The 17,885-nt window shown below is 39.3% G+C and overlaps 1 protein-coding gene across 1 annotated transcript; it reads left to right on the forward strand.

Annotated features, from left to right (window-relative positions):
• The first annotated feature begins 1,047 nt into the window (after nucleotides 1–1,047).
• Nucleotides 1,048–17,319, forward strand: LOC145490603 (polyunsaturated fatty acid 5-lipoxygenase-like). The gene is made up of 15 exons (XM_081469693.1): nucleotides 1,048–1,103; nucleotides 3,513–3,858; nucleotides 4,694–4,832; nucleotides 6,177–6,335; nucleotides 7,089–7,118; nucleotides 7,735–7,905; nucleotides 8,175–8,192; nucleotides 8,903–9,009; nucleotides 9,624–9,819; nucleotides 11,191–11,297; nucleotides 11,675–11,929; nucleotides 12,572–12,678; nucleotides 13,592–13,694; nucleotides 14,777–14,995; nucleotides 15,992–17,319. Exons 1-15 carry the CDS (start codon nucleotides 1,048–1,050, stop codon nucleotides 16,223–16,225), a joined length of 2,247 nt encoding a protein of 748 aa, XP_081325819.1. The 3' UTR covers nucleotides 16,226–17,319.
• Nucleotides 17,320–17,885: the final 566 nt, after the last annotated feature.

Below are 17,885 nucleotides of genomic sequence, written 5' to 3' on the forward strand. Positions count from 1 at the left end.
ACTTGTTTGTTTAGGGTTGGTTTCTCGCAATCAATTAGCAGGCCTTTCATTATTTTTCCACCGAAAAGTGGTTTTCTCGGTGCATGCAATATTCCATGTGTATGTGTGGATTGGGCGTTTTGCGAGGTGACGGGCCGGTTCGGAGTTGTGAGACTTGTTCTCATGTTCGATCTTTCGTACTGCGAAGTTTCTTTTTGTTTCCCCAATGTAGGTTTCGCCACATGAAGACTCGGCACGATAGATGACATTTGATTTGTGCCGGTATTTATCTTTGTTTATCTTTGAGATTGAATAAGCTTTTGATTTTCCTTGTTTGCCACAAGATGATAAACACAAATCGCCCATCCGTAAATATCTGTTTGTAAAGAGAGAAGGAAAGTGTTTATTAAGTTACCCTACTCGTTCGATAACGAGAAACTCAGCAAGAGTTTTATTAACAAACTGAATACTCTTACGAGTACGAAAGGCAGTAGGAAAAGGCAGAACACGAGAACAAGTCTCACAACTCCGAACCGGCCCGTCACCTCGCAAAACACCCAACCCACGCATACACATGGAGCATTGCATGCACCGAGAAAACCACTTTTCGGAGGAAAATAATGAAAGGCCTGCTAACTGATTGCGAGAAACCAAGCCTAAACAAACAAGTACATTCTTTCATTGCGAAACTGTTCCCCTCGCAAATTACTTTAATACCATCCAGACACCACATACATTCGAAAACCGAAATGGTCATACACCATAATCTAAGAACATTCACAAGAATATTTTCAGCCTAAAATCGGCAGAAAAATTAGAATATTCAGCCTTGGCCGGAAAAACAATATTCTTACAAAAAAAGTGTAATTCAGTTTTCGCGAGTACTTACCAATTCGTTTTGGTTCTTTGCATACATGGAAATGCGGCACCTTTAATTGTTTTCAGTTTAATTAAAAGTTGTGACTGACCGCTGTTAAAACATAGTAGATCATTTCAGTTGACTCTCGAGCGAGAACAATTTTAACACCAGTTTCAATCTCTAAACCGGGGCTGTTTCGCACTCACAAGATGGGAAATTTGTTTATTATGATGATTTTAATTGGAGGCTTTTTCTCGGCGCCCAGGTAGGTGAAAAATTATTTATCCGTTGCCAGTTTTTGAATCTTTAACGGTTAGATAATTAAAAAATCAATCGGATGATCGGACAGTTCGTAAATGTAGAAGGCGCGGTTATGGCTCAAAGTAACCGTAAATAAGGTTTTTTCCGAGAACTACAAACATCACACGAAATCCGGGTAATCTTTTGATTTCGCAATTTCTTGTTTTCATCTTTGATATATACATGATGTATACATTTTATTCATAGAAGATTCATAGGGGTAAGACACCATACAGTGATTTCGTCAATCCAATCGCGTCTTGCTTAAAGACTAAAGCTCTTCTAAATTAAAAGCATCTTGTAAACTAGGAAACGCGTTTCCGCTAGAGAGAAACTCTTTTCCAAGAGCTCAAAACTCGGAGAGCTCCCGTTTTGCAAAGGGAGAACTGATGGCCTTCTCTTACAGTTCTAACAACCTTTTTAAATCATTTTAATGAAAATCGAACTAAATGCCTTTTTTATGAGGGTCTTGAGGACCCTTTTACTTCGCCGCCCCACTAAAAAGGACGTACAGTACTGTAATCAACGCTTGAAATTTAACACAGCGTGAAAACGTCGAAGCTACCGTTTCGAAGGCAACAATATGCTTTTCAGTGTGGAATTCAAACTTTTTTCCTTGAAGAACATGGCATGGCAAGTGACAGGAAAATACAGATTTTTTTTTGTAATCATTCATCTGCAAATTACGGTATAGTAATTTGACAGCTATCTTAAGAGGAAAAAAGAAAACCTTAGTCAAAGTATAATATTTCATTTTGAGACGCAAATGTTACGTCGCCTCCAAGCCCAGTCACAATTCTTGAAACTCATCAGAGTTATTTCAGTCTGAGGCACAAAATTTCCATTACCTCTTAAGATCATTGAGTATGAGCGCAAGCAAAAATAAAAAAACACAGGAAATTAAAAAAGCGTGAACACAAAACGGTAGCGGGGTGAAGATGGATGGGTAAAAATTCTTTTTGTCCGCAATTCGGTCGATTTTAGAGTCACGGCTTTGATAGCAAGATGTTGACTTCCTTTGAAAATTTCGCAGTCAGTCGCAAAAAGGATACTTCTCATTAGAATTCCATTCGGACGTTAAGTTGCGACTCCATTGAATGACTCATTTCTTTTGTTTATGAGCCAATAGGCTGCTGAACACAAAAAGGAAAAGTTTTGTTGAATAGAACCGGCGAAATTTAACCATCATTCGGCCGAAGAAGTAAGAGTTATTCAATTGTCAATGTATCTTGGAAAATTTATTTCAAAGTGAATTCAGGTTGTGTGCATATCAAGTATCAAGTTTTCTCACGGCGTTATTCAGCATAATCAGGGCATTTTGTTATCAATATGCAGACACTCTCGTCTCATCGTAATTAGAATTTGTATGGGATAAACTTTGTGTTAACACAACTTAAAATATGCATGGGCACTGGATAAAAATAAATTTTTGACCCGCCTTAAGCGTGTCGCTTGTTGTTTCTTGTAAAGTTTTCGGACCAGTTTATGGCTATTTAGGTAATTCTTTTTAGTTCTGTAGCTTTTCCCTTTTGACGCCATTCTTTGGAACAGTCTTCTTTGTTATGTAAGGGAAGCAGAGTCCCTCGCGCAATTTAAACGTCTACTCAAAGAAGTACAGTAAAGGACGGCATTCGTGGAGATTTATTTTACATTATATTAGTTGATAGATTACAGTTGTTTATAAATTGTCTTTCAAAGCTGATGAATTTTACCGTGGTTGAATAAAGGTTATCTATCTATCTACCCCTTATATATCAAATTAATGGTTCCATCGCTTTGCTATCTATATATTAATATTTACAAAACCGCAGTTTCGGTCTTTTATTGAAGGCACACAGTGGGCTAATAAAAACATGTCTTGTTTAAATGCCACTTATTAACCGAGTTCGAGGTCCTTACTGTAAGTTACGAACCGAGCTTTTTCCCCATCGATTTATGGCCCAAGCGCGAAGCGCGGGCCATCATATAACTGAAGAGGAAAAAACGAGGATCCGTAAGTTACAGTACCGACCGAGAAGACAAGGTTAGTAAGATATTTATTACATCTATACTGTGAGTCTGATGGGTTCGGGAACGATTTCTGTTCACGCAGAAAGGCTTCAAATCTCCGACGTGCGTCGAAAGTAAAACGAGTCAATTTGATATCGTTAAGTCGTTAGCACGTCTCAATACACAATTTAACGTAAAATAACGTTTTACACTTTTAGTTGCTAAAAAAGTTAAGAACACTTGGCGATAAATCACGAAACATTTCAAAACAAAAATAGCTTCAAATTTTCGGGGGTCGCACAGAAGAATACGGCCCGCTAAATTGACCAATCACAGCTCGCATAGTAACTGAAAGATATAATACTTACCTTTCGTGTTGTTTAAGGTCTGCATCAGCCGCTGACTGTGAAGTGTCCCTTCTTCAACACTCCAGCCCTGAGTGTATGGCTATTAGGAATGCTGCTCTTGCTCAAAACAAGAAGACATTTACCCTGAAACAAGCCTCGCATGGGTTTGCCCTGTTGAATATGACCATAGCCGAACTGGGAGCGGTTGCTCTAAATGACCCATTCTCACGTTACTACACTAGGGCATATGTAGGAATGACACAGATAAACAGAGGAATTTTACAGCAGTACAACAATGCGACCTTTGGTCAAGAGATCACGGACATCTCAGAATACCTCAAGATGTCACAGTTTTTCGAGTCAGTTGTGGAGCCAGCTGTTGGGGTAAGCGTTCTGTAATCTTCGTTGTATTCTCGTTTACTTGTAGAACACTTCTAGGAAAATAGTCAAGAACAGCTAAATGTCGCGGAGCCCACATTTCCAAGGCCGTAAAGACCGGAGGTTAAGCCTCACCCCGAGTTTGGCAACTCAGTTTTTTCGATGGTTACCTACAACAATGAGAACGCTTAATCCTTGGAACAATCTCAGTTTCCGCGGCTGCTTTTATTTTTATACACAAATCGCCTGCGGTTCACCAGGAGTTTTGATATCCTGCACTTCAAAACACCCAAACAGAATAGAACAAGGACTAATTCTAGATATTCCAGTGAACCTTCAACAAGGGATAATTGAATATCTCTCTGTTAAATTATTATTAAAACAGTGTTAACTTGCGAGCATCGTTAGAAGCTTGTTGCATGCAAATTATGAGGAAAATCTAATGACTAGATTTTCTGTAAACAAACGCAATCGATTTTAAAGGCCTGTTTTTATTTATTCATGTTGCCATGGCAATATCACATACGTCAACTTAACTATCAAGAAACCAACGTTTGTGTTGTTAACTTGCTTGCTGACATTTTTGGCGCTAAAGGATCAAGGGTTTTTAGAGAAAAAGGTGAATGAAACACAGGTATCAAAAACTGTGTTCAGCCACCTTAACTCTTAATGAGTCAATGTTGACCGCTTGTAAACTTTTGACGGGAAACAACGATGTTGTTAGTTGTCATGTGACCTCGAAGGACCCAATGAGAGATCACACTGTTGGAGAAAAAACTTCAGCCATATAACAATCACAAATCTGTATTTTTTTTTTTTTTTTTTTCCTTGTCTAATTCAGGAGTACGTGAGGAGAGCATCCGGTGATGAGGCATTTATTGACAACAAAACTACATGGATCGACGATAGATTCTTTACTCAACAACGCCTAGCAGGAAACAACCCCTTGTCAATCAAACAGGTTTCCATACATGGTGAGGGTAGCTAAAAATAACGACTATAGGACTGTTGGACTGTTTCCTTGGTAACCAATGCTATTCAGTATTTTGTGGCACAGCTGCCTTAAAAGTGAAAAAAATACCGACGATGGAGGACAGGGAAACGCTTCGTTTAAATTGACTAACTGACTGACTGACTGACCGACTGACTAACTCGATGACTGTCTGACTGACTGACTGACTAACTGACTAACTGACTGACTGACTGCCTTACTGACCAACTTACTTACTGACTTACTGTCTGATTAATGTCTTAATGTCTGATTGACTGACTGACTGACTGACTGACTGTCTGACTGACTAACTGACTGAGTGACGGTCGGACTGACTGACTGATTGACGGTTGGACTCATTGACTGACTGGCTGACGGCTGGACTGACTGACTGACTGTCTGTATCACTGACTGTCTTACGGGCGGACTGACTGACTGTCTGACTGTTTGACTAATTCACTGACTGATTGACTGACTGACTGAAGTTGGATTTTGACTGACTGACTGATTGATGGCTGAACTGGTTGACTGACTGACGGACTGTCTGACTGTCCGACTGATTCACTGACTGATTCACTGACTGACTGGTTGGATTTTGACTGATTGACTGACGGCTGAACTGGTTGACTGACTGACGGCCGGACTGTCTGTGTGCCTGATGGACTGACTGACTGACCGACTGACGGTCGGACTGACTGACTAACTGACTGATTGACGGCTGGACTAATTGACTGACTGACTGACGGCCAGACTGAGTGACTGAGCGAGTGACTCAAGGACATACTGAGGTTTGCTAACTGACACATTGACTGAGCTTACCATAGCAGGCTGACTGAGAGCAAAGGATGGGTTAGTTGGGATAAACATATCAAAAAAAGCACTCAAGACGAATTCCGATTGGAAATGAAACAATTTCAGTTTTTAAAGGACAAAAACATAGTACCAGAATAACTTTAAGTATATTACAGTCCTTTTTGCATTTTTTAAAAGCTAAAGATATGGCCAAATGCCTGAGATAACACCAAAAACAATTTCCCATGAGAACTCGAGAAAATAAATTTTAAAGTTCAGACAAATTTGTGCAAACACAGGTAAAATTTCATCATCCGTTTCATTTCACCAGTAGTTTTAAGTGTTTCACATGAACCGGCCTCAAAATTTGTTCTCGACATTTGGTGTTGTTAGAAATGATTTCTTTTGAGAAGATATTCAAAACAGTCGCTCAGAAGTTTGCAATACGTTGTAGATAATCTTGGTAAAAAGGTTTTGACCACTTGTTAGGTCTTGTTATTCGAACTTCTGGCGGATTCCTTCTAATCAAATTTTTTTACAGAAGAGCGAAGATGTACAGTGAAGACAACTAAAGGAAAATGGTGCCATTTTCCGTTCAGATATCGTGGTAAAGTTTACTACAAGTGTACCAATGACAGATATAACAAACCTTGGTGCTCAACTACAGAAACATACAGAAAACGATGGGGATTCTGTCAAGGTAATAGTTTGAGAACTTAGCTTTTAATGGAATAAATTGCAAAGTTCTTATTCTAAATGTATTTTTACAAATGACGGATATCGTTGACCAAGGTGATCAACTTCATAAAGATATATATATTCTGGAAGTTCAGAACTCTGCGTAGGCAAAACCAAAAGCAACAAGCAACAAGCAACAAACAACAAACAACTACAGCGGCAAGAACAGCTCTTTTAATTTATAATTTAGAAATATCACGAGTTTTTTTAAGAAATATGCCTATATTTGACAAGGGTAAAACGAGAAGTAATTTCGTTTCTCAGCTATTTTCCATCACTTCGAAGGTGTGACCAGTTTTAGGAAAGGGATGCCGTGCTTATGGCAAGACTGGGTAGACAGAACCTGAATGCAGTTGGCTTATTTGTTTCAACAACAACAGCAACAACAATCTTTATTTTACTCACTCACACTATAATATTAATTGTACAAAAGTATCGATGATAAAAATTGGAGCACTGGCTGCCTGGAATAATCATAGGAGTTAACTGAGCCACGCAGCCAGTTGACATCAGCGTTAAATAAAATAAAGATAGCACAAATGCACACATAAAAAGAAAGGAAAAGAAGAGAAAAAAAAGAAAACTAAAAGAAAAGCTGTTACTACGATATTAGGGAAGTCCGAGATAATTAAATTTATATATGAGTATAAAATATTAATATAAGAGAAGCACACCGTTAATAGCTATGACAGCTAACTATTATTCCTTCGTTTAGCACAAGACAGTAACGTAGAAAAAAAGCAAGGTAAGTCGCACTTTTTAACAGTAATTATCTTTAGCTACTGATGCTCTAAGGTAGAGTGTCGAGTGCGCTTTACAGGAGCTTCCACACGTTCCACAGTTATAGTGTCGTGTCTCATTTTATTACATTCATCAATTCCGAAATATAAAATAAAAAGATATAAAAGATGAGTGCGAAATTTCAGTGGCACATCCGAGGAATGGCTGTTTGTCGACAGTTTCCGTTTCGAATGGAATTGGAAGGTGTTGGTTTTTGTTGGACGGGAAAAACAGAAAATCCGGAGAAAAACCCAGGCAGGGGGAAAGAGAACAAACAAAAAAACTCAAACTACTTATGACATCGAGTATGAGAATAAAATGCGGGCCGCAATGGTGGGGGCGAGAGCTCTCACTTAGTCACTGCTTCGACATGACTGCTTCCCTATCCACCATCTTGCATGAAAAGAATTTTTATTCGAGGTCATAAAGAACGAAAAAAGAATATTAAAAATAGTGTCACGGTTCAAATCTTGAACTCCTTCAAAATCCACGTACCTCTTGTCAGTGAATTCTCTACTCAAGACTCCCTCTCAATAATTGTTTGCGCAATTTTAAGGAGAGAATTGTTCTTACCTTTTCAGAAGCTGGAGATTGCACTGTTAAGACAACAAAGGGAGAATGGTGTCATTTTCCATTCTTCTACAACGGAGTCAAATATGAGGAATGCACAACAAAGGATCACCATCGGCCATGGTGTGCTACGGTAGAACGTTTAAAAAACAAAGACAGACGTTGGGGAAACTGTGCTCAAGGTAACAGAGTAATTTTTGCAAATTCATAGCTTACGTTCCTTCATGTGGTAGTTAATCTTATTTGTGTTTTCATTTGGTTAATGACAATTGCTTTTTTCGGTTGCAATTGTGCATTCTGCGCTTAAAAGCACCAATGTATAATATCTCCTGGTAAAGAAGGCAATCAGAGGATATGGAAAATGTTACAACTGTTACATACATGTTTCTTCTTAACGGGGACATTATTCCAAATACTGACGAACAATCTACTTTATTTTTTTGTCCTTCAGGAGAAGTAGAAGAGAAAGGTGGGTCCTAAAAGACTTACATGTATATAGCAGTTCAGTTTTATGTGTTATTGGGCCGATATTGAAAACCACACTTATGATGCTCGAAACACATGATTTACAAAAACCCCTTACACTTTATCTACAACTTTAACTTTAACCTAACGAGAAAGATCATTTTTGCGTTGAGCCCATTAGTAGTTTAAGAACCTGCTGGGAGAAATTTGCCATTTTAACACCCAAAAATATAAGTGAGATCAAGTAGGTTCTTAAATGTGGGTTACAGCTAAATTATGATAAACATTTTAACCAAGGAGTGTGACTTTGAGAGCACAAATTTATATTACAAGAAAATACATAATACAGTTGTGAATAAATACAGTACTGTATATTTTGCCAGACTCCAAAACAAGTAGGTTCTTACACGCGGTTTTTATTGTATTGAGTCAAGGTTTAAAGCCGCTCCAAGTTTTTTTTTTTTTCCTCGCTCGTCGTTTTTTCCTCTTACATCATGATTCTCCACGCATGCGTGATGAATACCAGTTGAGTAGGCCATCGACTTCCTGGCTTATGGTAAGGCCAGACCTGCATGGCCACGAGCTACGAGTAATTTGGAGGACCGATAAATTAATGTCCTTCTAGAAACCTCTGTTTTACTGTACGGGCTAGAAAGTGCTGCCCGCTAAGGCTCTGGGCCGTTTTATCACAAAAACTACTTCTTATTCTATTAGGACCAGTTGGACTGGATTGGAACAAGTTGAAAGAAACACTGAATCCTGAATTCGATTGGGAAGCCGCTGTGCAAGCGACTCTCAAGACTGACGATTCTTTAAAGGATGTACGTTATATATTTACTTGCTACTTCGTAACTAAATTACTTGCGTGTTTGTTCAAATATTTATTTGTTATTTATAATGATATATAACTGGATTTATGAAAACGGTGTAACCAAAAAGTTCGTTTTTTTGCACCAAGTGAGCCGCATACCTTGTTTATATCACTCCTATGAATAGCGTGAAAATCATTTCAAGTGGGGTAAAAGTGGGAGGAATAAAAATGTGACATTCCTTGGAATTTTGACATCGCTTACTTTGGACGGGGTCGGCGAAGAAAAGGTTGAACATGTCTTTAACACTCGTTTTCATAAATCTAGGTAACCTATCAATATAATGACTTAATAGTGGTCGTTTGAGCTGATCTTAAATTTTTTGGGCAGAACTATGTAGAAATTAAGGAAATGTATTTCTAGTTAGACAACCACACATTATCATACCTGAAAAACATCAGATTGCTAACCGACAGTCTCCATATCTTCTCCCCTTGTCACATGTGAGAATTCAGACATTTCTAAGCTTTTGTTTTCCTTTTCATTGCAACTCGCATGGTACGAACTATACAAGGAAATGACTAATATAACGCAAACAAACTGTGTAATATTTTTTTTTTTTCTAGGCCATAAAACAGGGTCGCATTTATGCTCTTCGTTATGAGATATGCGACGACCTTCCGAGATCTCCAGACCTCACTGATCGAGATCCTCGAAGGACCATGAGGGACTTTCTCTCTCCCATTGCTGTGTTTGCCTCTACCAAAGTTGGTAAACGCAATGAGCTTGTGCCTGTTGCCATACAAATGAACTATAAACCAGGTTAGTGACATGAGTGTGTATGAGTATTTATCAGACACGATTAAGTTAGTTCGGTGGGCCAATAACTAAAATCAGCCAATCAGATTGCTCCATTGCCGGTCCAATAATCTCTCAGTATTGGACAGGGCACTGACCCGAATGATCCCGCACGATCACTTTCGAAGATTTTGTTTTGGTCGCTCACTGCTCTGAAAGAACTTCCCTAGCTTTAAACATAAAAGATTTCTTTTCTCTACCTTCCAACTCTCGATCTCTTGTCGTTTAGACTTGATTGTAAGCCTAGTCGACTACTCCCAATCAGAATTGCACGTTTTTCTCCTGTCCGCGCTCGTAGCGCGTGTCATTTTTTCTCAACACAGTATCAGTCGTGGAATAAATTTTTATCAACCAAGCTTTTTCGGTACCGTACTGGCCAAGGAGGAGGGGGGAGAACTCCTATATAGAAAGGACTGGGATACTCATCGGAAATTTTGAAAAGAACCCCTAACAGGTAACAAGATCCTGTTTTGTGAGCGTGGCTTGAAATGTTTTTCACCGCTAAGATGTACCAATTCTAAAACAACTACTCATTATCTCCCGTCATACCCTTTTACGACTCAATACCCTAAATGGTACCGCTTAAGCCCTCCCCCACCCCCCCCCCCCCCCCCTGTGAACCTTTTGGAGCTGAACACCTTAAGAAGTACCAAAACTGCGTTTTTAGCTCGTAAATGGTACGACGGCCCCTGAGGGAATATTGGCCCTTGGTCGTTTTTGTACGGACCTCACTGGCTCTGTGTTACGAAAAATTGTCTAGGTCTAGTTCCAGAACAATCTAGAACCGGAAGTCATTCAGCCCTGACCAATTTGTATAAGAACATTCCAGAACATTCTAATCCTTATGTAATTTCTCAGATTAGAAAATGTGTCAAACTACTTAATTTAGTTCCAAATAGAAGTTTCTAGAACTTTAAGCCTCATGTATATTAGAGCGAGAGGTTCTGCTGTAAGAGAGATTGATTCAAATTTAAAGAAGCTTAGTGCTGTAAATTCGTGAAGTTATCTTACGGAAATAAATTAGTTTGTTGCTGTCACCGGTGATCCTGAGTTCTGTCTGGAAACAACCCTGCTCTACAACGATACTCGTAACACTCTACTCGTATTGTCAAGACCTCGGACCTATATTCTCTCACTACGGCGCTCGCGCTTGGTTAATAAGATATATGTATACTAAAAAATATCAGTTCCACTGTTGTCACTGATGTGCCAGTAGTGCGAGATACAGGAAGCTCCGGAGACGCGACTTTTTCTTACCTCCTGGCGTTTCGCATGAGATATATATGTTTCTCATCTTTGTTCCTTATTCAGAAACCTAAACGTTGTTTCCGCTAGATTCAGCAGTTTACACCCCCGAAGATGGAGACAACTGGTTGATGGCCAAACTTAATGTTCAAATCACGGACATCGGATATGCTCAAATTGCAGAGCACCTTGCTAGGGTAACAACAGTAATGAGAAATAAAAGCTATTACATAATGAAATACAGAGCAGTATTCTGCTCATAAACCTTATGTAGTTGTCAATGTACGTAATTCGACAATATGGTACTGACATTTGCTGCTGACATCAGAATCATCACCGTAATAACAACGAGTCCGCAACAACCAAAGCGGCAACGACGTAATTTTTCACTAGACCTTAATAGAAGTTATCTCTTCCTTGTTATTCTGCAATTACAAATAGGATCTCAGTGTGACTCTGGACACGATTCACGGACCAAAACATAAGGTTGCAAAGCAAAACTGTGATAATTTTTGACCATGCATTTGAGGTCATCAGTTTTAGGTCATTTTTTAATCTTAGCTACTTGTTTCAGGTCCATTATTTCATAGAGCCATTCTGCGTCTCCCTAAAACGCACCTTACCTCCCACGCATCCACTGAATCAAATACTGAAGTATCACTGCCGAGAGACAATTGTCCCCACTACCTTTGGAACTCCTATTCTACTCGCCGAGGCAGGGTTTGCAGATGTGCTGTTTGCATATGGAAATGACGGGGCACTCAGACTTTTACAAGACATACATCCTCTAACAAGCTGGGAAGTGACAGACTTCAGAAAGAACATCAAGGTATGTGGCAATGTCTTCCCTGGGGCGGATCTAGGGGTGTTTGGGGGCTCGGTTTAACCCCCTAAATTACAAAAAAATGAGACATCATGACACGCTCTATTGGCCTCAGAATGCCGGAAATGCCATTTTCGAGGACCACAATTTCAAACATTTTCTGGGGGAGGATGCCCCGGAGCCCCTACAGGGCACTGCATCGCCTTCTCGAACCCATTTCTCTAAGATCCTGTATCGCCCCAGCTTCCTGTGTCGGGTTTTCCATTTAAGACGGCTCAGTAAGTCTCAAGCATGGCATTACTAAACAGAACTCTTCATCTCACCGCCAACGGATGACAAAGGTACTAATTTTTTTTTTTTCCTGCCAGAAGAAAAAGTTAGCCATACAGATCGGTTCCTTCGCCACATCCAACTCTTAAAAGTCTTTGAAGATTGAATTATTATAAACCAAATGTGAAACTGAGGAATTAAGTATCCAGACTCTAACTGTTGCTTACACCTACGACTTTTCCAAAGTTGAAAGTTCTTGTTTTCTTTCTTTTCACTTGATGAAAGTGGTGGTAAAAGGAGAAAATGATTTTGTCTTTGTTACGTTCACTTCCGTTTCTCAATGATGACGGAATTGAACTATACGGTAATTTTTCCCAGGACCGTGGGCTAGATGACAGGAAGCTGCTGCCCTACTTTCCGTTCCGAGACGACGGCATCAGAATCTTAAAAGTTATCGAAGCCATGGTTGAAGATTACGTCAACTTGTAAGTGAGCATGGAGCCCTCATCTTATTTCCATATTAAAAGTGACTTAGAAGCTTTATTCAGGCTCTACCAAACAGTCCAGGTGTGCCTGTAAAATATCTCGCTCGGCTTTGTGTGGAACTTGCACCTTCACGATAGAGTTATCTCAGACAACATCGTTTGCTTGACGCGTACACTGGCATCATTGTGGGCCTCCCATGGGTTTTGGGAAATAAGGGAACAGGATCATTTATTTCAGAGGAGCAGGGGATATTTTAGGGATTAATTCAAGGGAAAAAGAGATATCTCTATACTATTAAAAGTAACTTTGACAGAAAAAATTATTGGGAACAATGGAATTTATTAATGGCGAGCAAGGAAGCAAAAGTGAAATTTTCAAGCGATCAAGGAAACACGCTACTCCTTACACCCTGGAAGACCATCGTCATTGTTTGCGTCTTGTATTTAGAAATTTCCCCAGCAGGAATAAAGTAGTAGAAAAAGCATGCAGTTCGTTTTTAACTGTTCATGCCATGTTTGAAAGATACCAATTGAAACCCACTCTGAGTAAGAAATAAAGACACTTCGCCTTGTCCTTTCAACTTTGTTCAATTCTTTTACTACTATCTTGAAAGTCAAGCAGTATTCTAGACTGAGAAGCACGCGTGTAAAAAACGGTTTGAACCACCCTGATAAGCTCATAATGAACGCAAAACTGTTATACCTGCCATAATTGTAGTTCTATTTTGAAATCTATTTTCCTTTTTCGTATCCGTAGTCATAATTTGGAGCGAAAGATAATTACCATCAACATGAATCGAAAAATGTCGAAGCCAAAAACAACCTTAAACGTAAAGACCGTAAACAACAGCGACCTTTTAGACCCCTTTGTTTATCCTTTCAATGTCATGCAAAGCGGTTTAACGGTGTCTAGGTATTATAAAGAGGATCAAGACGTGAAGGAAGACCTGGAACTTCAGGCTTACCTCAATGAAGTGTCACTGGACGGAACTGGACCGAATGGCGGCATTGGAAGGGTAAATACGAAGACGAAGCATCAAGCATCCGAGTCCATACTTACTTTCAAAAAAGAAATTATATCTAACAATAGTATCATATCAGTTAACTAATGAATAACTTCGGTTTAACCTGTTTTAACAAGAAAGTCAGTTAGAAAAGGGTCCAGGGGCCCGTTTCTCGAAAGCCCTGGAAACATTTCGGGACCGTAAACCCAGCCTGAAACTTCTTGTATGAAGGGAATCTCTGTTCATATTAAGAATACGTGAATAAAACAGCTCTGTAATCATAAGGTTAGAGATTTTGCTATGGCTCTCCGGGTGCGAAAACTCTTCGGGACCTTGGAGAAACGGGCCCCTGGGCTGTCCAACCTCTGTCAAGTGGTCAACAACCAAAGGTTCAATAACAAACAAACAAACAAACAAACAAACAGCGACTGTACTTAAACCCAAACTGATAATATTTGCAACTTTCACATATAATGTTCCCGTTAAAAACATTTCAAGTTTGTCTCATATTACTGATGCTATGAAGCGGGTACATGAGATTCTGAAACATTTTAAGTTAGTTGGAATGCACAGGCTTGAGTCATGATAACCCACAATTACTGATAAATTAACTGGAATATAAGAAATTCATTTATTCGAACTGCAGATCAAAGATTTAAATAAAAGAAAGACCATCGCAGTTAACAATACACAGCATATTAAGTAGTCGTGTTAAAGCCTGAAAAAATCGGCTTTACCAAATGTTCTAAATTAGCTTATGTGCTCATCTCACGTACAAAGGTGTCGAGCCTTTCCGTAATGGGTCGGTCCACGAATTCTATAGCTTGAAAGTTAAGCAAATTAGCAAAGTTCATCGTGAACATAACTTGGAAGGCGAGGCAAAAAAAAGCGATTGGATAAAGAGAATATTGAGCAAAGCAACTTGAATAGTAAATATCTCAGCTTAACTGATTCTTTTATTTGTTTTTATTCAGTTCAATACTTGTAAAGTACGATTTGATATTGCAAGGATATTGCGATACGATCCCCGATTAAATCCTCTTGGAGCGTTTAGATTAATATACCTTATATTTATTTATTTTTCTGTTGGATAGATTCGAGGTTTGCAAGCAAGCATTGATTCAAAGGAAGACCTCTGTGAGATAGTTAGTCGAATAATCTCGCACGTGACAATCTATCACGCCTCGGTCAACTATGTCGTAAAAGACTGCCCTGAATACATTCCCAACCAGCCAACTAAACTGTACGATGACACCAGAGTGGAAGATGGGAAATTCTCTGTTTTCCGCCTTCCTAACAGGCTGGGAAGTGCTGTAAGTAGGACTTTTCAAACTCATTGATAAAGTTTAAAGAAATCATGACCCTTACAGAGTTTGCACACATGATCTTAGAAACCAAGATTTTTACAATGGTATTTCTCCGATTTCCCCTGAATTTTAGTTTTTAATTCGATTGAGAAGATATATCAAACACTAAAGACAGTGTTTGACCACATTTCCAAGCACCTCAAAGTTCGTCAAAAATACTCCGCTGCGCATCGTATTTTCAACTTTCTTCTCAGTGGAAATGTGGTCAAACACGGTCTTTCGTGCTTGATATATTGCGTCACTATTTCTCACATATTGGAAGGGAGATGGGGGTTAGGGGAAGGACGGGATGGGGAGGGAGTAATCTTCTAAGCTCCGGTTGGGAGGAAGATTTTTAGGCATAGGGGGCTCCAGGGTAGATCTTGAACATTTTCATGACTGTAATTTGGGCTTCAAGATCTTATGTGGTGTATATTGAAGAATTGGCAAGTTTGAATATAGTTATCTAAAGCATCAAATCAAATGCATGACTAGCAGACAGGACAACTTGAATAAATTCAGCGGAAAAGAATTTTTTGGTAATTGGATGTTTAATGCCATGAAAATTGTTCTGTTCTGTTATTTATATATTTTGATGTTTTTAGACGTTAGATAATTATGAATTATTCTAAAAAAGACCATTTCAAAGGTATTCTTCTAGGACACATCTACAACACGTTTTAAATGGAAAACGGGTCGGAACTGCGGAAAATACCGAACGCGCTGCATTAGTGTGCGCATTCATCGTAGATTAGTTGTAGTTGTTTCTATTGGTTACTTGTGCCTCTTGTAACTTTGTTGTAAATTATCATTGCTTTTCTTTTCTTTTTCTTTTCTTTTTTCTTTTCTTGCCCCCGCCTCGATTAGTTCTGGATCTAGTTGCGGGGGCATGCAATTCTTGTAACTATATGTAAGAAAATAAAATAAAATGAAATTGAAATTGAATTTTTGAAAATCTTTCAGATCCAATCCTCAGCGTTCTTGACCCTGGGAGAATTTCGTTTCGATTCCCTGTTTGACTACGGGAACGAGCTTCAAGACATTGACGCCGTGAATCTCGTCAATGGTTACTATAGTTACCTAATGACCGTTGTTCAACCTCGTATGCAAGAAGAAAATGAAATGCGGAAGAAGACTGGACATCTGACTTATCCATACTTTATTCCAAGATGGCTGCCGAATAGTGTTCAGACCTAGAAAACCTTGGTTATGTTGGATGGGGACGTGCGCTACAAAGCTTTAACTCACTGTTTTAAGTTCCCTGAATGTTCAAATATTGGAGGGCATGTTGTTAAGGGTGTGGTTTCTTTTTTGATTCCTATGCATGTAGTAATTGTGATTAGTCACCGAAAATGAAAGCCGTAGGTGAAAAACATTGGGTTCATTTTGCCACGCATACGTACGTTGAAAGCAAATCAACCTTGTGTAATGCGCGCGAGCGTTTGTCGTCATTTGTCTCGTCCTTTATCTTCCGTCTTCACAGCGCAGCCTTCACAAACGTTTAGAGATAGAAAACGTTTGTCGCGTTTCGTAACATAGAGGCATGAGCAGCTGCGGGAAAACGAGCCGAAAGCGAATGTTTCTTTAGTTCTCTCTTTAGCTCTTACAAGTGTTTACTGCTCGGTAGAAACACGAGGAAAGTGATTTATATTTTTTTTGTGAAAACACGGCCATTTAGATATTTCTTCTCGTCCTCAAAAAATATTGCCAGTTGAACAAAAACCGCCTTTTATCGCATACGATAAACAGTATAACCCTAATAAGGGGCTTCGAATGGCAAGTTCCACCCTCGTTTCGGAGATATTTGATATTTCTGCTTTAAATGTACCTAGATTTCCGAGTAAATCGTTTTTGTTATTGGGTACCCAATAAGGCCTACACGGGGGATTAACTCTTATACGCTCGCCTGCAATGCAGGCGTATTTTGGCGAGCGAGCGCATTTTGATCAAGCAAGCGCCATCTTGGATCAAATTCGGAAGGGGCACGAGGAGAAACGAAAAGGCGTCCTAGGGAGAAACCTCAAAGCTGAAACAAGAGCCAACATGGCGGGGAATCTTCTCGATCGCGAGCTAATACCGAATATTCATGGACACACGAAAAATGCCTGCAAGCATTGAATGGGCGTAGGGAGTCCTTACTTTCTTAACATGGCGAAATGCAAGAGTTAAAACAACACCAATGGAAACAAAGTATAATTCCATACACTTATTTATAGGTGTTTTCCAATAAAAACGGCTTAATCTAGATCCTAAATGAAAGAAATTAAAGAAAAAACTGCTTTGCCTTGCTATAGATCTGGGCCGAAACAACGGCGCCCCGCGACTTTTTTAAGTTCTAAGAGCACAGGCTTCAGACAGCTTACTGAAGGTTTACAAAGGTTACATGAATCACCCATGCAAGAGGAGGACAGAGCATTGTTAAGGAAACTATACAACGTCACCCTTCCCAGCGATACTTGAACTTAAAACTAAGGTGTCGATACATATTGACTCAGTGGGAAGTGTCAACTTGCATATCGCGTTGTCACTGAGCAACTCATTATCAGTTCTCTTTTACGGCTTTGGTGCCTCTCGTTTTTTTGCTTTTCCTGTGGTTTCAAGCCATTAACTTTGAGGTCTTGTGTAAATTTAAGGCTCTAGTCTATGCTAAGAGAATCACTCCCAAAGGAGCACGAACAGGCCTAAAAGCGCCCAGGACAAACTAAAGTGCATCAAGGAACTTCAACTGCACCTGTACATGTATTTCCTCAATTAAGCGTCGGGGTGACTATAGTTCTCTGCTATAAACAGTACAATCTTCATGATTGAAACAACTTTATGTTTCAGGTATGTCATTTCAATCTAGTTCCGAAGTGAT

Source organism: Orbicella franksi, chromosome 6 (genome assembly GCF_964199315.1).
Source record: "Orbicella franksi chromosome 6, jaOrbFran1.1, whole genome shotgun sequence".
Taxonomy (NCBI): domain Eukaryota; kingdom Metazoa; phylum Cnidaria; class Anthozoa; order Scleractinia; family Merulinidae; genus Orbicella; species Orbicella franksi.

What these genes read in the sequence shown, in the direction of transcription:
- LOC145490603 (XM_081469693.1), top strand. Translation starts at nt 1,048, where the DNA reads ATGGGAAATTTGTTTATTATGATGATTTTAATTGGAGGCTTTTTCTCG. An exon ending in GGCTTTTTCTCGGCGCCCAG is followed by an intron (nt 1,104 to 3,512) that starts GTAGGTGAAAAA and finishes GTGTTGTTTAAG; the next exon opens with GTCTGCATCAGCCGCTGACT. An exon ending in TTGTGGAGCCAGCTGTTGGG is followed by an intron (nt 3,859 to 4,693) that starts GTAAGCGTTCTG and finishes TGTCTAATTCAG; the next exon opens with GAGTACGTGAGGAGAGCATC.